General features: G+C 35.3%; 1 protein-coding gene across 2 annotated transcripts in view; it reads right to left on the reverse strand.

Moving 5' to 3' along the window:
• Positions 1-4286: 4286 nt before the first annotated feature.
• LOC140148437 (ras association domain-containing protein 1-like) overlaps positions 4287-27504 on the reverse strand; it is an 83452-nt gene continuing 60234 nt past the window's right edge. For both annotated transcript variants that reach the window (XM_072170374.1, XM_072170375.1), the window contains 4 exons: positions 25252-25437; positions 15369-15492; positions 12533-12648; positions 4287-8915 (listed from right to left, as the gene is read on the reverse strand). In XM_072170374.1, coding sequence (XP_072026475.1) covers positions 8604-8915; positions 12533-12648; positions 15369-15492; positions 25252-25437 — 738 coding nt within the window. In that variant the 3' untranslated portion in view covers positions 4287-8603. The remainder of the gene's footprint in view (positions 8916-12532; positions 12649-15368; positions 15493-25251; positions 25438-27504) is intronic.

Consider the following 27504-nt stretch of genomic DNA (forward strand, 5'->3'; position numbering starts at 1 on the left):
AAATATGGGCTGAACCGATCCAATTTTATATCAGTATATTATAAATTCTATGCACTCTTTTCACCATCATAAAACAGTAATACCATTAACTCTTGAAAAAACACAAATTGTCATAAATCACGTTAGATTTCCAATGCTATAGTGGTCTGCTTTCAAGACCATGCTAAAAATCAATCAACATCACTTTATTTTTCTTGCATTAACAAAGAACACATTGTTCTTACAACAATTTAAAAGAATCTTAAAACTAAAAATAACGTCACGTTAATGTCCATGCATACAAAAATAGGGACTGCATCACTACCCAGTTTTAGAAAATTGTTCACAAATATACAATATCGTTTCTTTGGCTTAAGATTTAAAATTTCACAAAAAAAAATTAATTACATAAAGTAACTTAAACAAAGTTCATCATCTTGTGACTATGACATCAAAATGAATCATTTATTGTTTGCTTAAGCTTAATGGCTAAGTCGATGTAATCTTTTCATCCGCAAAAAAAATAGAAATGATTTTGCAACAATTGTAATTGTATGATAGTCAAAGTTTTCTATATATGGAACCCTGCTACTTTTAGAGGCTCTATCAGCGATTCGCTAAATCAGGGAATTCATGCGTCTGAATGGAGCTTCATAATTATCAACACTTATCAATGTTTTCACCAAAAAAAACCCAATCTAATGACAATTTTATTGACATATCCTTCACTTTTAACCCAATGCTACAAGTTTTAATTTGTTTAACATTTTTGCTGGAATCACGGATAGAGCCTTTAATATAATACAATTTAACAAATGATCATATTGATAGAACGCTGTTATTACAACAGTACATACATCCTTGGTATTAACTTAGCAGATTTTAAATTGATTTGGCTTATTTCAACGACAATAAACTGTTCCTAATACAGGGATACCAGTTTTCGGGCAATTACCTAATTTCCAACTTTTTGTTACTCCAAATTTCTGCACCTTTATTTCTTTTCAGCCTGTTTTGAGGCTTTATAGCCCCACATTTGTGCACTTTTTCAGGCTTTTCCTGCACAGTCACGTCCGGCCACTGGCATCCCGCTAATATTAATAACACATTTTGCTTTCAATTTAATATCATCTGCAGAGAAAGTTGTTTCATTTGAGTGATGTGACAAATCTTGTCAAGTGTTGCATAAATATATTTGACGTGTTTGCAGAGAGCTGTCAATAAGTCCACAATAGATATGTCACCCTCCAAGATTGTATTCATTAAAACAATATTTTCTGTCAATAAAACCAACCAATTCAAACAGTTTGCTTTCTAAAAATGACAAAATCAAAACAATTTTCCCATACACTACAATCTTATGAACAAATTATGTAAAATGATTTTGCGAGTTTGTTGTTTGAAATATCATTCTCTTACTATAAATGAAAACCTAGAAGCAGAAAGAAAATATGCTTTGCAATTTAGTATGTTATTTTGAGTCCTCACTTATATACATAACAATAAGTAATGTTTTGAATTGGTCATACCAATTGAAAAGATATTACAATCCAATTAAGTTTCTTAATAATTATATAAATGACATGTTAGGAAAGGTTGTTCATACAGGTTAGATAAGTTGACCCCAAGGTTTTTAGTCATAGTAAATATCTTACCCTTCCCAGAATCCTTTGCAATATTTTCATCAAATGACACTCCTATTTCTTTGCACAAGTTCCACTTGTTTTCATGTTGAGAATACACTTGCTAAACATGGGAAGATAGTCAAGAAATAAACACATTTTGCAAGATCTGGATGTACTCTGATCATTGTGTACTTTTTGTCACTATCAACACTGAATAGGAAATCGGTACATATTTTCAAAATGGAAGAAATGCATTGTGGGAAGTGTAAGATATCTTCTCTGGTTTTTAGTGAATGACACTAGGATCCACAACATGCTCATCTTTCAGGGCACGGTTCTTTAACCCCAATACAGTTGCACATTCATTGAATGACCTTTGAAAATTTGAGTACACAAACTCATACTCTGCACCTTGAGGTCAAATTTTGCTCTATGATTGTTTAATTGAGGTTATTGAACTATGGCATTGGGATGAGGCCATTATGGTCCATGACATGAGAGAAAACAAAGACAAAGCTTCAAGCAATGGTGCAACTGTGGAAATACTTGTTAACTTAATCATAGTACTTTATTATAACTTACATACAAAAAAAATTACCTTACGCAAAGTTTGGAACTGCACTAAGCCCAGAAAATGCTACAATTATTGAAAAAAAAAGTAATAACAATAATGTTGAAGCATTTTAATGCTTTGTATTTGAGTTTGGGACAACAAATTCCACTAGAAATATGACATTGCCCATACAAACAAATAATGATAATAATAAAAAAATAAATAGACACTTCCAAACACTGGGGAAGTATTTTAGCAGAAAAAAAATGGTGCATTTTCCTGGCTTCAAAGAACCTTGTACTTAGCACACTTAATTACAAATATACTTAGTAAACCTAACCCAAAATCCAGCTTGGAATTTTCAATATATATATCTTTTTTTTTAATTCCTTGAAAGATTTTGTTGAGAAATTCTTCAAGTTAAAACAAAAAATGATTCAAGATCCTACAACTATGTACAAACTTTATGTACACCTAGTATTTACAAAAAAAGTTTTTCTAGACTCTAGTACATAAATAACCCCTATTTCCATTCCCTGTTGACCTATACAAAAAGTATTTACATATCATATATTACACTTACACACATCTCACTATACATGTTTTTACAAAACCTTTTCTCTTTCTTTACATTATTTAACACACAATATTACACAATTTACTTTAGGTAACCTATCAGTATTACAGAAACCTTAGCAAATAGCACATTATTATTATTAAGAAATATATATTGTTCGTTCATACAAACATACTGTTTTGATCAATATTTCTGCAACATAGAAGTAGTGCTTTGTCTCAAAATCAGATCTTGGTGAATAATGCTGAACTTAAGTTTACAGAAAGCACCACCTTTTTGATAATAGTCAATTACATTTCAATGATTGGATATGTATATTTTACCCTGACAATTGAACGTAACAAAAACCTGATAACGAAAAGGATAATGCTAAATAAAATATCCCAGTTAAATAATAAATGGAAACTAATCAAGCTACCGATAATGGGACAAAGCCTCTTGTATGCTGCAAAATATTACATAATTAAATTAATAATACTTATCACTTAATGTACACATAACATATTATCATCACCTGCGCGCAGTTCATCATGTTACCCTCTTGAATATTACACACAATACGGAGGGGGGACATAAGGCTGACTTTTCGGGTTAAACATGAGCCACTTTTGTTCTTTATGGTCACTATTTGACAATTCACGCCAAAGGTCCCCTCCACTTTTCAAGACAGATTGACACCACTGCATACAAGGGTGGTTTGTTGGTATGTTTGGAGCACAAGTAAGTAAAAGCACTGACATGACTACCAAATTATAAGGGAAATGTGTGATCCGGTAGACTTGGTAATGGTCAGATAAGATGCAATACTTCATTTGCGACTGGCACAAGGCACAGTTCCTGTGGCTCATATAGAATAAACCAGGCAGCAAGGTTCCCACTGGGTCCAAATATTATAGGGTCCAGTTGGACCCCATATTCTGCAAAATTTTAAAACTATGGGGTCTCAAACAAATTCTCACATGTTAGTCTCAAATAATGGGGACCACATCATTTTCAAAATTTGAAAAATATGGAGTCCATTATGATTTTACTGTGCTAAAAGACCCCAAAACTCGGTGTAGCAGGAACCCTGCCAGGCAGTTTGAACAGCACTTTGCTTAAAATGATGAGAACAAACACATCAATCTGCATTGAAGCACATACATTTGAGCATCCACTTACATACACAAAAACAGTAAATTAGCATATCCAACCTGGATTTTTATACTACTATTATTATGATCATCACCAACCCTTATTATGACAAAGTCCTGCCCAAATATGGAAGCACTTTTGAAAACATTTGTATTTAGTTCCCCATTGAGTATCACAGACCTGATTTGTAGTCAAATTAAAACTATACCCTAATATTTACGGCCCTAAATTAAACCTATTTCTTAGACCTACTTTTGTATCTTGAATGGATGATTTGAAATTTAATTTTTGATAAGTTCACCTTAATGCAACTCTTTTCATGTGGTAGAACACTGTGTGGCTCAATCACCAGCTTGATAAGTCATATTTTACTATGCTTGTAACTGATTTGCCCCACAATACACTCATTTTTGGGGGGGGGGGGGGGAGAACAATCATTCAAGTTCTAAGAAGTTATATATGTTTATGGAACATTTCCAACTTCTTAGGATGTATGCTTTGAACAAATTTCCAAATGTACTTTGCTTTATCATCAGCAAGCATACTTAAACATTATAGTATCTGCGCTGGTCAACATGGATATAAAGTCCTGGAATTTCTCTTTCTTGTGGAATAACTTTGAAACTTTAACAGCTTCTTTCTGTTTGGTGTTAGGTTTGTGAGGAATTTATTGTGATAATGAAAAGTAAGAAATCAGACAATCTCTTTAATCAGTGTTTTTCCAAAAAAGGTTATCTTCAATCTGTTGCAAATGAATAAATCTGTTTCAAATGAATAAATCTGTTTCAAATGAATAAATCTGTTTTAAATGAATAAATCTGTTTCAAATGAATAAATCTGTTTCAAATGAATAAATCTGTTTTGATTGTGACATTACTTTATAAGCCCATGGTCGAACCTGACAAAAAGTATTTTGTATCGCTGTATGAGGCTTGTCTCCGATTACAACGTACATATTTATACGAAAAAATACAAGATACAAAATTTTAACAACGCTAAAACAAACATCATAGACAAGACAGCACCTCATATAAACACCCTATTCTTAGCTTAACTTCAATATTACACATACAATGACTTTAAATTTGCAGTAGTAAAAAATAGAACTTTGGAGTTATACAAGAGCCTATGAATAAAGAATAGCTTATGCAAGTCATTCAATCAACATACCGATGGAAAAGTAAACTGAAGAGATTTTTATTATCTGGGGCATGCTACTGACACTTGCAGCCCTATAGAATAATTGGTTCATTGTGGGGCAATTGTGGGCCATTGTGGAAGGTTATATTTTATGGTAGCTTCATCAAGTATATGTAAACTGTTCAATTTGACACAACTTAAAAATTTTAATTTTTGTTGCACCTTTTTACCTTGTGAATAGAGTGACAGAATGTGATCTCTGGATAACTTACACAGATTAGATCCATTGAGTCAGAGCTGAATGGCAACCAGTGCTGAAAATGACCGTCTTCATTTACACAGTGTAAACTCCCCTGGTTTGGTCCCGGGGTACTTAGTACAAATGACCATACGGGGACGTGCCGCTAATATGGGTAGCATTTTCGGCCTTTTGGTATATCAATGACCCCTTTTTCTAAGCCAATTTTGGTATATGAATGGGTCCTTTTTTTCAAAATTTTTTTAATCTTTTCGAAACATAGCCCAATTTTGCCTCAATCTAGCCAAAATTTCGAAATTTTCCCAAAAAAAATTGAGGAAATTTGTAAAAACTAAGACAATTTGGGTTGAATTTGGCCGAAAAATTTGACTTTTGGTATATCAATGGGTCCAAATTTCTTGAAAAATTGGTATATTTATGGGTCCACTTTCAAATTCTCAGCGGCACGTCCCTACCAAAATCAAACTTGAGTACCCCCCCTCCCCCCCCGGGTTTGGTCATACCATATAATCAAAAAGCAAAACACATGCCATACATCAAGATGCATTTAAAGGTTTAGAGAAGGGAGGGTAGAGGAAGTGGATTTGATGCATGTGGAATGCTTGTGAATGCACTCTTTTGCTTTCAAATTATACTGTCCAAGAATTATGCACCAACAGTAAGTTGTTTGATTATCCACAGCAACTTTTTAGGGTAGTCATTTGCATTTTTGTTTCTTTATCAAAGATGCAAACTGCATTCAGCTCAAACAGGGACGTAATGGTGTTATGCCACTTCTACTCCTTCATTTGTAATTTTAGAAGTATAACTGATATGATACAATTTTAACTTCAAATGAGATGGGAAGGAAATCAGGAATTGCAAATAAGTTCATTGAGATAAATCTTATAAATAAAAACTTGGGTCTCAGTTGCTTAAGGACAGGTGTATCAGGTTTATGGATTTTAGTATTGGGGTTACGGATTTTAGTATTAAGTATTGATAAGAGTAGCAAGAATAGGCTATGAAACAGTTACAAAATCTATGTAAAGCTCTGCCTTTCTTGTATTCTATAGTGATATACAGCATTTTGTTTCCATACATTGCACATCTGTTTCTTCAATGTAACTAATTAAGCAATCTTATTTATCACTGAAATTTTAACGAGGCAAGGGGCCTGCACAAACAACAACTTTGTGTCATATCTTATTTTCTTTGTGTTGAATGCTAGGTTTGAATAATTGTTAGATGATTGGGGTCTATAAATTGCAGAAAACAAGTGTTAAAAGAATGGCTTGCATAAGTTATTAACACTTAGGAATACTCTTAGTTTATGTATACATAATATAAGGCACACACAGTCACACATACATCATTATTATTTAAATTCATGAATACATCAGTGATCAGCACCCTATGCAAAATGTCTGGAATCCTTTAACCCCATGAGAACTACCTGCCGATTGGCCCAAAAGAAGTTTTCATTATCAATTGGCCCAATCAGCAACATTGTTAGAATAATTTCACCACACTAAAAAATTGGGGTGAATTATTTGCAAAGCTCCATTCTGATTGGTGATTAAAGTGAAGATACCATGCATTTGACCAATCAGAGACAATGTTAGATCGGCAGTGTTCAGGGGGTTAACAAATGGATTAAACAGGTGGCAGGTGGAGAAAGAGGGAAAGCTTAAAGATGTGTCAGTATCAGTGGCACCTCATGAATTACTGCTGCACAGTAATGTATCTCTACTTTTATCTCCACATCATCAAGAGCTCCGTGCAACACTGTCTCATCTCCAATAGCTGCTCTGGGTAAGTTATTCATAAGGCATGATTGCATTTATACACAACATTACCCAGGGGAGCTATTGGAGATAACGCAGTTTTGCACCAAGACCTCGACATACTACAATCAAGACATATATTGGCTATGAAATATCTATACCATGTTAAATCTTGAATGTCACAGTAAATAAATAAAGATACAAAATGCAATTTACCATATGGACCTGTATGCAGTAAATGGAGAACTTGCAATCTGCTGACATCTGTATTTGCTTATCTCAAATGGGGGCTCACTTCTGCTTGTTTACTTACTCAATTCATTCCAAGCCATATCTTGATTCCAAGGGTATCATGAATCAAAATCATATGAAATACATTTTCACATGTGATCAGTGATAATTTTGTTTCAAAGAATGACCATGTATAAAGCTTAATGTATTAACATGAATTTCCATGGCATATTTTGATGGTTACTCTGCAGAAGCCGACACCTACAAGGAATTCTCAGACATTTTGCACTGATGCTGCCACTTTCTGGTCAATTAATATGACCATAAAAAGCAAACAAATAGATACATTTCACCCAACTCCCGTATGCAACAGACCCAAGGCAGCTTTACATGCTGAGGCAAAATAATTGATGAATAACAATTTCTTGCTATTCATTTCTCGGACTGTTGTGAATATCTTTCCCAAGATCAGAATGATATCATTCAAATCATTAAATATGACTTAATAATAAGCAGGTGCTTAACTTAATTGGTCATCATAAGTTAATTCAGACTCATCTAGATGGTTAGTCTGATTTTGTTAAGATACAAGGTGTGTTACTGCAATAAAAGTAAATATTACCCTAGTAGTACATCATAAATCTACACTTAAATTTCTTACATCTTAGTCTTTTTTAAGTAAATTATTCTACTCTTACAAGGTGTGATAAATCAGACAACCATCATATAGGACAAGTTTAAAGGTGATTTGTGTTAACCAAACATTCATTCATGAATCATATTTTGGCACAGAGTCTACATCAATCTGAATTATTTCATTCAATTTAACCTGTGGGTCAATTGCATACAGGAATATGGAACTAAATTCACATATGATAATTGACATAGAAGGCAAAATTATACTTCTGCGCTACTCAAATTTGGTACACTCACCGGAGCGCTTTCACCAGATGAATAACATCCGCTAAAGATGCAGGTTGACCCGGTGAAAGCACTCCGGTGAGTGTACCAAATCTGAGTAGCGTAGAAGTATAATTTTGCTTTCGATTTACGTTTACCGCTACATATAAATAAACATCATTATGATATTATTGACATGTTTCAGGCTGATGTTATATCATCCATTGGCCATTGAAAACATAATAGATGACAGAAAAAATACTGCCCCTGATTGATGTATCAAATCATTTGCGAATTTGGAACCTGGTGAAAAGATCTCTCCAGCATATTAATACTGTATCTTGTTAGGGATCTATAATAGCCAGACAAGATACATCATTAATATGTCAATAGACAAGCAAAGACAAACAAACATTACATGATAAAATGGCATCAACTTCTACGCTTCTGATATTTCAAAATGCTTCTCGTCCATCACAAGAATGTTCTCTTCACTTTCTCTTCGTATTAACTCTTTATCAAAATCAACAGGCGTTCCTTCACTTTGCCTCCTCTTCTTCTCCAACGCTTCCAGTACTTTTGCTTCCTCTTCTACCTCTTGTCTGTGATGATCTTGTACAAATGCCATGGCTTCCTTCAACTGGGCTTCATATCTGGCATATTTTTCTTGGACCTGTTGGATATGTTCTTGTTCTTCTTTGTCAAGAATCCTGAGAAAGTTCTGTAATTCAGGGATGCTGAAGGCCTCCCACTGTTGACAGAAAAACAAACAAACAAAACAGAATGGTAAGATTAACATGGCACTTCTGCTTTTCTTTTTATCACAGGCAACTTGTTTTGACTCTAGTGATGTCAGGCCATTGGGCACTACACTTGACACATTGAGTTTAGCAATTTCCTCATCCAACATCTTACTTATTATTAATATCCTTACATATTATAATTTTGTGCGATTTTAATAATTACCCTTGTGTATAGATTTATTATGTATTTCAAAGTATTTTATGACGATTGCTTACAAATTCTACACCAACTGAAGTAGATACATAGTGAATGCATGGTTCTATACAAACCAGTCTAAAAAATGAATTAAATTCACAGGTATCGATCATTTCAGGGCCGTAGTAAGGTTGAAAAATGTGGCGCTGCCATCACAATGTGGGGCGGTCAAATTACTCATATTTACCCAAATTGAGTAAAGATAATAAAGAAAAACATAACAAATTTCTCAAAAAGTGGGGCGGCCATGACACCCCCAGCCGCCCCCCTTGCTACGGCCCTGGATCATTTTCATATACAATTTTAGTAGCATGACAATGCACTACACTACTATTACACATCAAGAGCATCAACTACAAGTCAATTAATTATCATCTGACAACTGGGACTGATGATGCCATTTCCCCTCTCAAAATAACAGGATGTAACAAAGTACAATCATTAGAAAAACAAGGCAATATTTTGAGAATGCTGACATCAGATGTCTTCAATGTACTTTCAAGACCTAATTTGCCTAAGTTTTGGCTCTGGAACCTGTCGCACATAGTATCCTGCTTTCATTATAAGACTACCTGTCTGTCTAAATTTGATCGGACTAAATGGTGAGACTTGTAACATTGCAGTTGGGTGCAGCAGCACTTATGCAATATGTGCTTTAAAAAAAAGTGCAGTGATTTATAGTGCACTACGCACAGGCACAACACCTAGACGTTGATCCACAAGCCTCAGCACACTTTACAGGTTGTCGCTGACCACTACGGCCCCACATCATTCCATAAACAACAATTCAGAGACTTTGCTGCTTCAAGAGCGCACACCCTAGACATTGCTCAAATAACCATCGCAACCAGGATCAGCTCCCCGAGTTTCGTATGGGTTACAACGAGACAAATTAGCAGTGAGTTCCTTGTCCAGGGGAATTTCAAGCTAACTCAATTTTTCCACGAGAGCGTACTATGCACCGCCAGGGTTCGAACCCGCAACCTCTCACACCATAGTCGAACGCCTTATCGATTGAGCTAACTTGACTGCTAAACCCTTGACTGCTTTAACCTGTTGCTTGGCTGACTATATGTGAAGTGTACATTTTTATGAATATACACAAGAACAAGTTGGGACTTTAATATATATGCAGGGAGCACACTTTAGCATCTGTCTACAACTATTGGGCTTGAGCCAGAAATTCATCACAAACACTTCCCTAACAAATAACCGAATAATTGTATTGTATACACAGTAGTCAGTGAAAATCAGTAAAATGTGCAATAGGCCGGTGGGTTGGCATCTTGTCCTATAAATCCCCAAATTTAGTATTACTTCCACTTCAGTTATTTTTGCAAATCAAGACTCTAAACTTCACTTCAACATACTTCACATCACTTCTTGCTAAGTCAGACAAGAAAATGAGCTATTCCAGTTGAAATCCATACACCCCCTATGGAAGACATGACCTAACCTACTACACCGGAAGTGTGAATTTCAAACAGGGTTACCTAAATGGGTGAATCCATTTAAATTTACAACCCCTGTGTGGGAGATTAAGGTTATGTCTTCCATAGGGGGTGGATGATTTCAAATGGAATAACCAAATGACTTAGCTGAGTCAAATCTCAGAAGACCTCAAGCGGGAAATAACCACTTCTTGTATTTTGAAAAGCTGACGATTACCGACTTCAAACAATGCGGCTGATTCTGATATAAAACGTCTACTACTGTGACCACCACACGTAGATGCCGTCAAATCATATAGATATAAATAGCAAGAAGACATCATGTGAGTTACTTATTGCCCTACATAATAATATGATCATGTCATGGTGAATTACATCTGGTGCATAGGAATACTAGACAAATGATCTTTTATTGTATGTAGTCATCTTATCCAGGGCTCATTCAAGGTTGCCAAACCCGCTATTTGAAAGTCCAATTAAGCGACTTTGAACGATCATCCCCTGACTTGAAAATGGCCAGCTCAATTTTGGAAAAAGCCCATTTTTCAGTGAATTTTGCTACAAAAGAAAAAAAATCATGAGAATTCAATGGTGGTTTTTGAATAAAATCACATAAAATAACAATTTTAAAAAATCCAAATAAAGTAACCAAATTTTTAGACTTTAGACCAAATTTGTTCAAAATATCCTCTAAATTGATACTGACAAGGTATATTTTGGGCTGATTTGTGTACATTTGTATGACATTTCAAGTGTCACACTCGCAGAATGGGCTGAACATTTTTGGCAACCCCGATCATGGCACTGCCTGGCTTCTATCGTCTGTGGAAGTCATAAATGTATTTTGAGATGAGCCCCTTAAACTTTGAATTTGATTTAATTTAAGAATGTCTATCTCTAACTTGTCTACCTCCAACTTCTTTTCATGATTAATATGTTGTATAAAATTAAGAATATCATTTAGGTATGTTCTTCTGCATGAGTGCAAACCAGATCCTGCTAGATTATTGTTACACATTGTGAGAAGGGATAGGAATCCTGGGTTTCTCTACCAGATGACAAATTGACCGTTGCCCGAAATTCTGAAAAATACCCCATACAAGCACCAGCAAAGCGTACAGTGTGCGTTCCCGTACTCTACAGGTTGTTCCAGGATACGCAATGACAGGTAGCTTCCGGTAGAGAAACCCAGGGTCCATGTATTGTAAACCACATTAATTGTAGCTACAAGACAATACAGATTTACAGATTCCAGTAATGACACCTCATTGGCTTGCACATAAGTGTTGATCATTAATATTTGTCATTGTGAACCGATCATAAAAATTGGGGACGATATATCTCAAATTGTTCTGACCTGATTTAACATAAAAACCCTTGTTTGTTACTGTTTCAAGTTCTGTAGTTTAATTGCCATCACAGGACACATTTGGATGGGAGTTGGGTTCAGAAAATCAAGACTTTTGACAGTGCTAACATATCAATTCGAATTTGAAATTTGTCCTCATTTTGCATGACTGCATCCATTATCTGAGTACTTTTTGCAATTTTTTTGCCAATGTAGCACATGTATTGCATAAATATGGCAGGGGGATCCAGCCCTAGAATCACATGCCTCTGTTATTTTCATGCGATAAACAGGTGCAGGTGTCAGCGAGAACAAAGGACATTGCTGAAAATTGTAAGTCACATTGTTGGCTGTCAAAGGTATGTTTGGTAACATTTGTGTGGTTTACCCTTCATGTAAAACGGAACAGAATTAGCCTGACACAGAAATCTTCTATTGAAGGATTGAACAGCTTTTATTCCTTATGCTGTTTAATTCCTCAATGAAATGACACTAGTCTAACTTTACACTACTCTATATCTCATGAATATCTCACACCAAGGATACTCTCCTATACATATTCCATCCTACCTGTATTGATCCCGACTCATTTTCTCTGAGCTCAAATCTCTTGACTTTATTACTGGCTCCCCATGATAGACACAGAATTAGTGGTCTTTCTTCTTCTGTAATTCTCCTTACTAGTACTGTAAAAAAAAATGGAAACATGACATTACAAAAGTAAGCAAAAATATGTAGATCCTTAACAGCTAATATGTCACCTCATACATATTGTCCTGGGCAGAACGTTGACCAGAGGGGCAAGTCTTGATTTTTAAATTTTAGTATACTATAAATATAGCGCTATGACAGAGTTATACTGATGTTATCAAATAATGACCTATTAAAACACGTTCAAATTCATTAATAAGATGACAAGGTAGTTGAAAAACAGGTGAACTTATGAGAGCTACATCTCCAAACAATAGCTCCCTCATCAATGTACATTGTACAATAGCTCCTCTTTAGTCATGTTGTATCTTAACAAGTAAATTTATACTGAGTCAAGTCTACATAGCTTATTTAAGATATCATCAACTTTGCTCCTAGTCTTAAACCTTATGCACAAAACAAGTTAGACCAACTTTAAACCTTGTCTAAACAACGAAGTGCAACAAGGAGTACCGACTTCACCGTGCTTGCTTGTCACTTATAATTAACATCTGGATTATTACGCTGTGCGCTGGGCAAATAGAATACGGTGAAGTTGATACTCTTTTGTTTTACCTCATTGTTTAGACCAGGTCTAAAGTTAGACCTGGTCTAACTTGTTTTGTGCCTAAGGACTAACCTCCTTTTTTTCTCTTCACCTTTAGAGCTAGGGGAAAGTTGGAATTAGGGTTAGGTGCTTAGTGGTCTTAAGGTAAAAGGTATGAATTACATCTGCAAATTTGCAGTCTAAAAATGACGAACAGGAGCTAATGAAGATGACACTTTTTATATGTGTAGACTTGTATAGAACTTGTGATGCATAGATGACATCATTCAAGGGAGCTAATTAGTCTCAAGATTTACTTCATGTGTGCAAGTCAGTGCTAAGCTACAAAATGTGGAAATCTATTCAATGCCTACTATGTACACCATGAAGTGACCTAACACAATGTCATGAAGTGTCTAACACAATTAGTAGTAATAGCTGCAAATGCTATCAATGGCAGTTACAGGACATATATCAGAGGAAGGAAAGGAAACATAGGAAGGAAGAAGGGAAGTAATAGGCCTTATGGTAAGAATCTACCTGTATCTGCCGGCCAGTAATACCGGCCTGTTTAAAGGAACAAGGATATATTGTCCTCATCTTATCAAGCCTATTGCTCATCCCATTGACACATACCATGAACAAAGGTGATAATTTAAACAGTTATATTTTTACCACTTGTGGTGACAAATTTACCATTTATAGTTGTACCTCAAAATACTCTGTTTTCATTTCTCTAAACCCCAATAGCTTAAAAAATATTCGCTACTCATTCATATCCCATAATGGAAATATTAAAACCAATTATTTAAGACAATAATGCAATTTGAGTCCATGATGTTTTAAAATGTTTTGGCTGGAAAATTGACATGATTTTCATCATGAATGGATCAAAACTGACAGAGGTACACAATCCCAAAAACCAAGTGTTAAAAACTTACAGGGTACAAATACATCTCTGAAGAAAGAAAACTGCAGCCAGCTTAGCATTCAAACCATACTCTTACACTCTGTCAATGCCTAAGCTGTATGTCTCTATTGGGTCTGATCCAAAATAGCCTAAGTACCCTTGAGGCTGTGTCTGATTGACCAATACAATGTGCTATGCTTGAAGTACGAGATTAAATCTACCTTGTTATTGTCTGGTCAGGGTTGATATGCCTTCCTTTTCCTTTATATCAAATACTTTCTTCCTGAACAACTCAATATTCAGAAATTCTTATCTCTAAACATTGATCTTGTGACCAAATGCTATGTGCAAAATGATCAGAGATTTAAAATACTTGGGAACACCAGAGACAAAACTAATTTGTGCATTAAAAAAAAATCTGATGCATTTTGACATGTTTGGGCTATAAAAGTGTGGATCTTTATTGACAGATGTGACCTAGAGAAAAACCAGAAATTGCAAATGACATCAGAATTCACAAATGGCCAAAATCTATCCTTTGCCTTGCTGGGGCCGAATATTCAGCTATTTCAGTTGAAATCCATACCCCCTCCCCCCATGGAAGACACAACCTTAATCTTCCACACAGGAATTTTGAATTTCAAATTGAGGTCCCTGAATGGGTGACTCCATTCAAAATCTACACCCTCTATGTGGGAGATTAAGGTAATGTCTTCCATAGGGGGTGTATGGATTTAAACTGGAATAGTCCATTGAATAGAAGCTTTTGAATGGTACATAATTTCTTTACAGCTATCAATGTATCTCTGTTTTTGTGTATCCACTTTTAAACTTTCCTTTCCTTCAATACTCATCTGTCAGTACACAGTTCTAATGAGTTCGTAAACCCTGGTATGTTTGTACATCATAAGATTGACCTCTGAATGTGGTGGGTACAAACACTTTTCATCAACAATGCGAGGTTCAATTTTTGGTATGATATTTAAATGAAGGTTCATGAACCATGCAACTGTCCATGAGATAATTTGTGACTCGTTCTGATCCACTCAGGCCAAAGTCGGGAATGTTCAAAATTGAGTGACTACCATTACTAACTTGCTCAGTTAAATCCCCACGTCTCTTGCATACTTGGTTGCAGAGTTATGAACCTTTTATATCTCCATTTTCTTATATTTTTCTCCTCACTTTTTGCCTATATCTCAAGTTTCATTATTGCCGACTTTAGTCTGCTTGGATCAGGTCTGGTAAAACTCACTCACCTTCTTGTCCTGTTTCTGTGAGTTCAAAGAGAGCAAATTTTCTAGGATTATCGATGATTTCTAACCTTTCTAGCAAGGCAAGAACTAGTTGTTGTGTAGTGGTTTCACTTGCAATGTTCAATTCCTGTATTAAGTAGAAAGAAAAAGAAAGAAAGAAAAACAGTCATTATTAAAATGTTGAACGAGGTGGCATCTGGTTAATTCATTTAATTCCTGTGTAGATTAAAATGTACAAAGTTATTCACATACTATTAAGTCTTATTAAGATTGAATGAATAGAAGACAGTATCTTGTCACCTGTTATGTGCGAAGTGATTGCTTGAAAAGTGCACATCTAGTAATGAGCAATATACTACAAACATAAGTTACATTTATCTGCACACTTTAAAATTAATGGTTTCTGCCTCTTTTGGGAGGAAATTATGAAACTAGGTCGTTTCTTTATTCGTCTAAAAATTCAGCACTTCCCAAGTTCTATGCCCCATTAAAAGATTAACAGATTGTGAGCAGGTAGATAATTAACGCCAGGAAGCTGTCACAGAATTAAGTTCGTTTTTTCGAAACTAGTAAATGCTTCAGTTCTCTACGTTGAATTGATTTGACGAGCAGTTAATGCCTAGAGCAGGTGTATCAGTGTTTCAAGTTGGGTGGTATCGATAAAAATATCAACGCTGTCTAGATAACTATCAGTACTGGAATCAATTTGCACTTTATGGTTTGATGATGGGAGCTTTATATAAGGTGACTATATCTATGACAACCACTTTGTGATACTACCTTACTGCATAAGATTGACAGCCATTTGATGCAATCCAGTAAAATGAGTCAAAATTGTAAAATTGTTGAGAAAATAAATTCTTGACCATTGCATAGCTTACAATGTACTAAAAATCTCAGCTAGAACTTCACCTACAGTTTCTGAGATATAGGCCTATATTAATTCAAATCGAGATCTATAAATAATTCATGGGCTGCTGGAAACAACATATAAATGAAATAATTTTTGCTCCACACTCAATTATTTTGAGACCGATTCTGGACCGATCCAAAGTTTCTAGTTTCCATTCTTATCAGTAAGAAGTTTGAAAGGTCAAGAATTATGCCAAATAATTATAAAGTTTTAACACATTTTGAATGTGTTGTTCTTCCCAATTCTATATGGATCTGATAACGGGTACATGAGGGCACATTTTGAAGATGTGTTGTTCTTCCCTATTATGGACAAAGGGTTCATGAGATCAAATATGTGGCCATTTTTTTTCAGGAAGCTTGCAGGCAAGGTTTTCCTGGACACAGTGCAGGAGGGCAATGGAGCTAAATAAACTGGGTGCAGTTGCGACAGGTGATTTCTAAACAGATTTAAATATTGCAATGCTTTGGATCATAACACCCTGTGGTTGATCATGCAAACAGTTAACAACCCATAAAGTACAACTATTCACACTGGCCTTATTGTCAACTAAACATCCCATGCATCCGTCTTGAGTTAAGACAATAACAGCATGCATGAGTAATTTTGCCAAAAGGGAGTCTCACAAGATCTGCGTTTTCTCAGTAAAAATGGCCAAAGACTAATGTCATAAAGACCTGTGTTGACTCAAACGTCTAGGACACGTGTCCACAGGGGTGACGGGTGTGACAAGTGCATACAGGTAATCTTTCTACACATCTATAACTTACAAGTCAGGAAATCCATTCAGGAGATAGGTCTTTCTACAAGTGTGTGTGGCTGGATAGTACCCTTGATTAACACATCTGTGATTACTTGCTAATTACAATCTAATCATCTCTATCAACACCAAAATGAAAACCCTGGCAACTTAAACATCACAACTTTATTTTACAGTTTATTATTAGGAATTTTATTTTGAGGTTTAAGTTCGATAAAATTCAATCTGTTTTTGTTGTTTTTTCTTTATGATGACCTTCACGACTTGCAAAATAAATTGTTTGCTTGTTTGCTTTTTACATCAACAACAATATATAGTACAGTATAAAGTTTGAAGCAAATCATGAGACTTACTATTTGCAGAGCTGTGGTAACTTGCAACATTTGTGTAGGATTGTATCCTTCCTTGCAGTCAATACTAGAGGGATGAGCTTTTGATATTCTAGCGTTGTCATCTTCAAGCTGATGAAGTTGACATTTGTTAGAGAATCAGACTGATGATGCTTACTAGAGCATCAAAAGCTCAGCCCTTGATATTGGCTTAGGAAGATTTTCAACATGGGGGGGCTGAAACTTGAAAAAAAGTGGGTAATCCTGGGGGGTGCCCCAGGGGGTTTCCCTCTCGGAGTCAGAAAAGTTTGCAAAATATGGGTCACAAACACCCATTTTCCCTCAGTTTTATCACAATTTTTAACTTAGGATATTGGGGGGCTGAAAGGTATTCAAGCACCCGCACCAAAATTAATGAGGGGGCCGAGTCCCCCAAGTCCCCTCCGGTTCCTAAGCCTATGCTTGATTTTGACTTCTCTAGGGAAAGATGGGCAAAGTAGATTCAATTAACAGTATTTAGAATTGAAAAGCATTGTTACTTCAAGTAATCATTCATGTTAAATAAAATTCTAAAATACCCCTTTATGAGTAATATTTCATGTGCACAAACTGGATAACATAAATAGAACATGAAATCTTAATATTAACCTCTTTTCTATAATACTTCCTTTTACAAAAGAGGCTCTGTCTAAATCATGCAATTACTCCGGGTATGTTTTAAAATCGGTGCATCATAGGTCATAAGACGGGCAATCAGAGGAAGCATGGATTTGTGTTGCCACATTGAGGCAAAATTCCATGAGGTTAAATTTCCTGATGACATTAAATTAAGCAGTGGCCCGTGGCTCTGACAAACCTGTCGACTGGGAGCGCATCTGTCAAATTCCATTCACGCAGGTTGATTTCTTTGCTATTTCTGAGACAGTTGTGCAGAAAAAAATATTGTCGCAGATTGAAGCCATTTGAAATAATATGATATAATACATTATGTTCTTTGTGTTTTCAACAGAAAAAATGTAATGTGTTATACCTGCTGTCAAATGTGGTTCAAAGGCAGCTGCTTTTTAGAGAGCTATCACCTAACCTTGGCTCCTTCATTTGAGTGAAAAAGAAATATCAGAATAAAATACTAAGCTTGCCAAATTTGATTAAAATATCCTAATTTTTTTTGTCAAGATTACATAATTGGTCTCAACAGCTCTTGTTTTAAAAAAAAATTCACATAAATGTACTAATGCTTATACTAATGTGTACAACTAATGCACCTCAGAAAATTACAATGTGAAATGGATGCAGCTCTATTTCAGTGATGTGAGTATTATATTTCAGAGATCCTGATAACAAAATGAAGACACCCATTATTCAATGCACTCTGGCTATACTTTGTACAGGTCTGTATTTCCCACATTCAATTCTGATCATTCATGTGCTCCAATTGTTTTGTTTGTGTAATCAGCTCTTCATGCTTGACTTCTGGCATGACAGAATCCCGGGACAGAATCATGACGATATTCAACTTGAAGTGAGATGCAGTAAGCCATAGCAAACTAAACTGGGTGGATGACTGGCTACAAAGATCTGTATGGTTGACAAGATAGTGTCATTGCCACTTACTGAAACCCTAGTCTTGATACAACAGGTGTGAATATATTACTTGTATAGGTATAGATGGCCAAATATGGAAACACCCAATGACCCAATATCAAGTTTAGCTATATAGATAATTAATTACGGCAGGAAGCCATTGGAATGTCCTGAATTATCCACCTGTCCAGCAGTCCTTTCGGTCGAGTGCAATCAGTGATGTCAGTGTCAATTTCATAGCTGCAAATTATAAGCATTTGTTCAAAGTGCTTGCAGTGTTCACATGGTAAAATTTACACATGTCCCATAGATGTTTGTGCGAAATGACTACCTCCACACCACCGACTGCACTATGAAAGAAAATATTTGGAAAACTGCTGTAAACTGTTATTTCAAATGAATAATTATGTCAATTTACTAAATGCATAATATGCACAGAGATATTTGATACCTTTATGACAATCTTTGAAGTATTTCTCATTAAAAGCCAAATTATTCTGATGTTCTTTTTATGTGTCCCATATAGCACAAATTCTGATTAAAAAGTTTATTATCCTAGTTAAGAAATCCTACTGGTAATTGCTGAAGTTCTACTTTGCCTTGAACTTGTGAATGTCACAATCTCAACTTGACATTTTGTTTTCAGAGGAACTCGTATTTCTATTGGGACAGGTACAGCATGGTCCTTATAACACTATGTGACTAAACATTTCTTGTGCTAACAGATCCATGAGCAATGATATCCCCATTTGCTGAAGTCATACGATCCATGTGATTACTGGAGGAAAGAAAGTGAAGTGCAACTAGTTAAGTTCCCGCGTTAAGTTATAAAACCACATGGGAAATGCATTTAATGTGCAAACATTTGAAACTGACACATGACTGATAATCTTTTAATTATCTTCTTTTTTCTCTTTAATACTGGTGTAATTATGGAAGTGGCTATCAAATATTAGGTATAAAGCCTCATCTTTCTACAAAATTCAAGTAAACTCACAGAATTGCAAGTGGAAACAGACCCGTTAAGCTGTGAACTCATGTCCTACAACAGCTGAGACAATTGTTATAAAGCGACACTAACAAGAAATTAAGTTTGAGATACGACATGTGATTGCTGAACTTACATGTACTTTCCTATTTAATCGGTGCCTACAATAGGAAAATAATTATAAGCGTTAACAAATTATAGGTGCTTACAATGTGGAGAATTATGTTGCTGTGTGTGTTGTCCACTTGGAATATGAAACCAGGGCCATAGCAAGCGGGGCGGCCGGGATGCCATGGCCGCCCCACTTTTTGAGAAAATTGTTATGTTTTTCTTTATATCTTTATTTCAATTTGGGCATATATTTGTATTTGGGCCGCCCCACATTTGTCCTGGCCGCCCCACATTTTTCAACCTTGCTACGGCCTTGTATGAAACGTTAATTGAAAGAGCTAGTTAAGTTGTGGACCTGTACTGTAATTTATCATATTTTCTGTCGCAATAATGTCATCACAAATTTAGAATAAGTTCATGTTCAATATATTCCCTGCATTTCAATTCAATGCCTGGTTCTAAAAGATTTGCCAATACTACATCTGGACCAGGGCCAATCACATCATGATGTGACCTGCTTAAGCTTGTGAACCCAAAGTGAACCAATCACCTCTATATCCAAGTTTCACAAATTAAACTCATTAGACCTGTGAACCTTTTTTGGTGCAAACCTGGTTTAACTTTGCAGGAAATCATTTCCATCCTCGCACCTGAATAACCTAAAAACATGCAAACTATTTCATCTAACATTCTTTATTAGAACGCGAGTTGACTAGGTTAATAATAAATACTTTCACAATCTATAGCACCTACAACAATATGTATGGCATTTCCGTGCAGGCGCCTATCACATCCCATGGTTGCAGCAATGTGGTATAGAGTTTCCTGGCCCAAACGACAAACATCACAGTTTCATTATAAAACATGTAGTAAGTTCACATTGTGAAATTCTTCACATGCTTAGAAATTATGAAATTAAGTAATGCTAAACTGATATGAAATAATAGTTGAGAATTGCTTGCAAATGTTGCCCATTCATAGAAGAAATTATTCTTCTAACCAGACAATACCCAAAAAAAGTGATTCCAGAGTGCTTCACAAACAAAAATGACAATGCTGTCACAATTCACAAGGAATTTGATGAAATATGTAAAACTGAACCAGATATGATCAATTTTGTCTTCACTGCGTCAAACTTATAAATTATGAAACAACAGACGAACACATGGAATAATAATGTAGGGCTAAATTTGAGAAAGCAAATTCATCAAAACAAAGTAATTTGATTCCATTCTAAGTCAACATTTGATTCTTTTCACATGTCAAAATGGAAGAAAATAAATAATTCTAAAAAAATAGTGATACCAAAGAGTTAGTAACTACAGCTACTCTTCACCTAAATAAATCTTGTAGATTTTCATTTTCCTGTTTTCAATCTAGGCCAACATTTATCTTGCATATGGCACTTCCTGATAGCAAGCCGCTTGTCAGGTTTCATGTTTCTATTCCCCCATCCTGCGCTGCTATAAATATAGGCACTATAATACAATGCCTGACAACATGATTTGTTAGGATCAGTCTTGTCTTCACATTCTTGTCATTTCTCCTCTTTTTGTTTTGGTAAGATTATGTCAATGTTCATCACACATAAAATCAATACTGGAATCAAATGAAACGATCAACGTGTCACTGAAGCTTATCAAGTGGTGTCAAACCTGGGGACATATTCAGTTTTCACGTATGCAATAACTGTAATTGACAGGAATTTTCACGTTCAACTATTATGAGAGTTCAGTTTGCAAAATTTGAATACCCTGGATTTTTTTTAAATATCTTTACCCTAGATCTTTGTCCTATGCAATAGTCCTGCACATATAACATATATTTTTCCCTGGAAAGAAATACACTTTTTGCCCTGAAAAAATATGCTGTATAACAAATCTGGCAGGGTTGGTAAACTGTTCTTTCTTTCTTATTAATTATATTCAGTTTCTTCTTGTAGCGAGCAATCGTTCCAAATTGTGTTTATATGTTAATGTGCAGGATACGTTGGCCCATTACCTAATACTTGCATAATGCTGGGGAAACAATTAAGCATCAGTAATGATCTCCTGTACTTGTGTACTTACATAAGATTTGTTTTTGTGTATTGTATACCAGGGTTACTTGTAGCTACAGTGGGTGGTGGTGGGTAGCAGAGCCCACCACTCAGTTTTAGAGCCCACCACTCAGCACTGGAGCCAGTACTGAGGCCAAAATTGTCAATTTTATTGCATTAGTCAAGGATTTGGTCAATTTTGACAACAAATGGCCAAATACGCAACATTTTCATCAAATGCTACCAGCACTAAAAATATCCTAGCTACAACCCTGTTGTATACCTCCACTGCCTACATTAGTACCCAGTTCAACCACAGTTTATCAGTGAAAGCTGGTGGCCTAATGGTCTTATCGTTCCCCATTGTATTTATATGGTAATGTGCAGGATGCGTTGCCCCATTACCTAAATTTACTATCTTTATCATTACATTTTATTAGACATGAATTAAAAACAACAAAAAGTTACATCTGTTAGATATTGTTACCATATCCCCCATTCCCCTTATCATGTTCAGTTTCTTCCTCAGATAGAATCAACCACTGTGATAAACCATATCAATATTTAACTTTAAGCAAGCACAAAAACTAGAAAGTGGGCACTTACACTTGCATTCGCATGTCTGCATCAGCAACATGAGCGCTGCATGCAGTAATTCATTTAAATATTTGATAACCTAATGTTCTAGGGAGTTACTACAAGCCATGCTCATCATAGTTAGCAGTAGTTCAAATCATCAGTCATCTTTGCAACATGAAATTTTGTCATCTTTTGAAGAATTATTCTATCCTCATGTAATCATGGATTGCATATTAAGTCTGTTTATTTTTTTTCTTCTCTTTATATAACTTTTTAAGAGAAGCATGCGCGGGTTGGGTGGATTATCTGTTTGTTACTCAGTGAATCGATGACCTGGATGCTGACATGCAGTGGTGGACTTAGCAATGTTTGCATCTTGACTCTTCAAATGTTAGGTTCATTAATGTTCATTGTTTAATGTTTTGGGTTTTTTTTGCAACTTTTTTCTACTGGGCGTCACACTCATCACGCTCTGCGTTTAGTGACGTCCACGTCTCATTTATATTATTTGAATAGCTTTTCCTAATTATTTTTATATTTGTATTATTATAATCATTTTTGTTATTATATATTTTGTATTGTACATTTTTGCTTGAGATGAAATAAACTATGAAACTATGAAACATTCAGCACATAAAAATGCAATATATTTCAGATGGGGTAAGGATAATTGGAAGAGGTTATTGTAATTTGTATTTCAAAGCAAGTATAACTAATACAACTTACAAGTAAACCATTTCAACAAACAAATAATTGTTCCCATATATTCTGCAACCGATTCTGACAATTTCACCAATTCTGATTGTAAATTGCATGTACGGAACTTGATATCCCTGTATTCTCAATCACTATGCTAATCTCAAATGTTCCACACAAGTTTAATTCTTTCCATATTGACAAACCCATTTTCCTCTCCTCCATCTGTTCCAATTGTCAATGCACAGTAGTAAGCAGTGCCTTTTAGTAGTCGATCCCCATTCTTTTGATTCACTTCAAACGCATCGCATCTGCCAGCATTTATCAATTCACCAAAACATGTTCATTTCGTGACAATCTTAATTTCGCACACTTTCACACAGCTCAGATTTGCTCAAGTAAATTGCTGATCATCTTTACTCATAAACATATTTAATAGTGGAACAAAAAATATTTTGGAAGGAACAAATTCCTACAGAACAAGTGTGTGTTTTTAATTTATGAAAAATAGAATCCTGTAAAATTTACTCGTAAAAGTAAGTAAGTGAAGTTCTCTCTCCTCTGTCTTTCCCCATTTACCTGTCACGTAAGTATTAAGTAATGCTACAGGTATGCATCAAATTGTTAGCCCCTAGCTTGTCATCTTCATCTTTGACTTAATTATTTGGAAGCGAGGGAACTAGGTTTGCTCACAAAAGCATGGCACACAGAAATTTTATGTGAAGAGAACAGAACAATTATTGAGGTGATATATAACAAGAACAGCACATGCAAAATTTTTTTAGAGCCATAAATTTTTTTTGATCATCGATTCATGCTAGTTGCTATCAGTATTGGATTGGGGTTCTAATATCATTTATGCAATACTCAATTTAAACTGTGCACATTCAAATTGTATTTTTGGAAACACCTGCATGCATAAATGGCATAAATAATGATGCTCATTATGCAGGTACTCACACAGATATCTGTAATTCAGAGTCAAGATGGTTGACGCACATAAAACAAATAAGCTGTAAAAAGCTCTCCTGATGTTCCTACAGAGAGCTCTGTCTAAAAGGGATGTGGAGTGTGTAAATGTTGGAAGATGCTTTTCAATACAGAAAAAAGTGTGATCTCGATGCAATAATATCCAAGCGTCACAACTCATGTCCCAATGAAAAGCATTTCCAACGATTACAATTTAGTATTAGGAGAGCTGCTTGGACAACTTTTCATTGAGAGGATGCCCACAAAACTCTCACATATGTGACACACAAGGAGAATGAGTCTTCAAGTTTTCTAAATCAGTAACTAGCCATTCAAAAATGCTGATTACCCACAGGCAATTTATAGACAATCAGGAAACAACAAAATTAGACCACCTTTTTTGCCAATTTTTCTGCAACTCAAAATTACCATTAGCAACAAAAAACTCATTCTCCTTGATCACGTCACATATATGGAGCTATTAGGGAAGCTATGTGAGCAGTGGCTAAGCTAGGGGGTAAGGGAGGGCACATGTCAATTCAGCGCCACCTAGATCTATTCTGCACCCTTCAAGCGGTGAAAATCAAACTTTTTGCACCTTTCAACATAAATAGTCATTTAAAAGACCGTTTTCAGACCAAAAGTAGTGGTATTTGTGCAAATTTCTGTGCGCAATTATTCAGGAATCGGGAGGGAGAGTGCATTCTGTATTCTTGCCCCGGGCACCACAACCTCTAGCTATACACCTCTATATGGGAGAGCAATTGTGCTCACTCTCATTAAAAGATGGTCCCGGCACCATTGGATCAGTTGAATGGTTGGAATTAATATCATACTCATTGTAGAATACTTACTCTAAACAGGAAATCCTGAGATAACCTTTGTGCCTACAAGTGGCAGCTTGATAAGAGATACTTACTTTCACAGTGTCCTTTGGTAAGAAGAAGGATGTCCTCTTCCGTTTTTTGCTGGTATCTATACTGTGGTCATAACGCTTGAGTGTACTGCAAAGTTTGGGTAGATTACTCCCTGTTGGTACGCTAATAGGCCTGGACAAATTTAGATGTACTTTGATGGACCCTACAAATATACAAGTGTCGCTCCCCTGCAAAATGATTTTAAGAAAAAAGACAAATTATGGTTTGATAAATATTGCAATTTGCAAATATTGGATATTACATATGAAAAGAAGATACATTCACTCAGAGAAAAGTAAAGAAAAGAGAGAACAGAGAAAAGTGGTGGCTCTAAAAAGAGCCGTTCACTGAAGATGGCCCCTTGTGAAGGGACAGTCTTCACTGAATGGCTCTTTTCAGGGCCACCAAAACTTTCACATTAGCAGATAGGTGAGGGCTGCTTGTTCTCTGTTGACAAGGGACAGTCTTCAGTGAACTGCTCTTTTTAGAGCCATCAGTAGGCAAGGGGCAGTCTACATGTCTTATTCCTAGGTACTTTCTCCTGAAGAAGTCAGATCGAGCTACTCCTGATGAAAGCTTGACAGTTCAAAACTTATCCGACAGTGAAGCCGCTATAAAACTTACTAATTGTTATGAACTCCCGTCGTAAAAGCCTATCCCACACGACATAAGGACATTGCAATTTCATAAGCCAAGTTGCGCTGTTCAATATATCCTAATTATAATTTTATAAAATTGGTACAATCTATTTACTTGTGGAAATATTTATGAAATTCATGAATCAATTCATATACTTTGTGGTGTGTGCATATTGCATTTTATTTATTGAATGTTTAATTGTTAGAAAGCATAATATTTTTCTTCCCAATTAGCAAATTATTTCTATGTAGACTCTATAAATCAAGTTGAACAAATGTTGCTGAACAATATAACAATGAGCCAAGTACTAGCTTTACATTGTTAAATCATGTGACAAAAGCGGATACTAAATCTGATTCACACTGAAAACATCTAAAAACATCTGAAAACATACTGCAACAAAGGGTATGAGAAATTTTTACGCATGAAAATGCTTCACATTGCAATAGGCAATTTTCAAGAATATGTTACCAACTTTACACAAATTCAAGCTGAAGATAACGAAGCTTGTAAAAATACCGAGCTTTATACGGTATTTGTTTACGTTAATGATTAATGAACCCATTTCATTACATTGATTTACCTATATTAGGTCAACGTTCATAAGCAAGGGGGTTTCTGCACTTTCTATATTATTACTTTGTCTGTGTAGCAATGTATGTGATAGCATATTATGTGATTAGTATTTAGGACATACTGCAGGAAACTATTCATTAAAATGCTGTGATACTACTAAATCGCTACAAGCCACAAACAGATATTTTCTTCGTTATCAACATTGCATAATAAACAGGTTTGGAGAGTTTAATTATTTACTTACTTAGTTAATCCATCAATAACAACTGAACAGTCGTTTACTGCAACAAATTTATCCATTTTAAATTAATATGACATTTAAATATCTGAAATTATCTTACAAACACAGAAATAATTGAAAATAATCCTCATTTTAATTATCAAACACATCAACTAAGTACTGCATTTTTGTTTATGAATGAATTAACCTACATAATCTATTAGAGGTCAATCAATATTAATATCAGTGGAATGAGGAAATTAGAAATATTTTGGATAAAACAATGTGCATTCCTACCATTGAGTTTGCTCAAACAATTTGTGTTCCCTCTGATTTCTCAAGTCTTCATTTTACATTCCCTTTTGATCTGAAAACAATATTGTGTTCCCACATTTTCGGGGAAAATATGCCCCCTTTTTTTCCCCTCGTGCAAAACTGTATGTTCATCATGCAAATATTGATCACCGAGGAGGCTCTGCCAAAGTAGGTACAAACTGACACACACACAATTTGTGTCATCTCTGTTTTTGCTGATCTCCTGCCTGACATAATGGTCACAGCTGCTTAGCTAGCTCAAATTAGCTACTAAATTGCCTATTAATTAGCCAATCCATACATTAGAATTGTTGTTTAAGTGGAAGCGGAAATCATTCCTCAAAAATATTCTTTTTTGAGGAGCTGTCAATAAAAGGGACACTGATCACAAATTACAAACTCTGAAGAGTGAAGAGTGGGTTCAGAACAGACACATTCCTGGGGTACCAAGTCAATACCTAAAGGCACCAGGATCAGTTGTAATACTTTGGTGATATCTGTGATT

The sequence above is a fragment of the Amphiura filiformis genome, chromosome 3 (genome assembly GCF_039555335.1).
Source record: "Amphiura filiformis chromosome 3, Afil_fr2py, whole genome shotgun sequence".
Lineage (NCBI taxonomy): Eukaryota > Metazoa > Echinodermata > Ophiuroidea > Amphilepidida > Amphiuridae > Amphiura > Amphiura filiformis.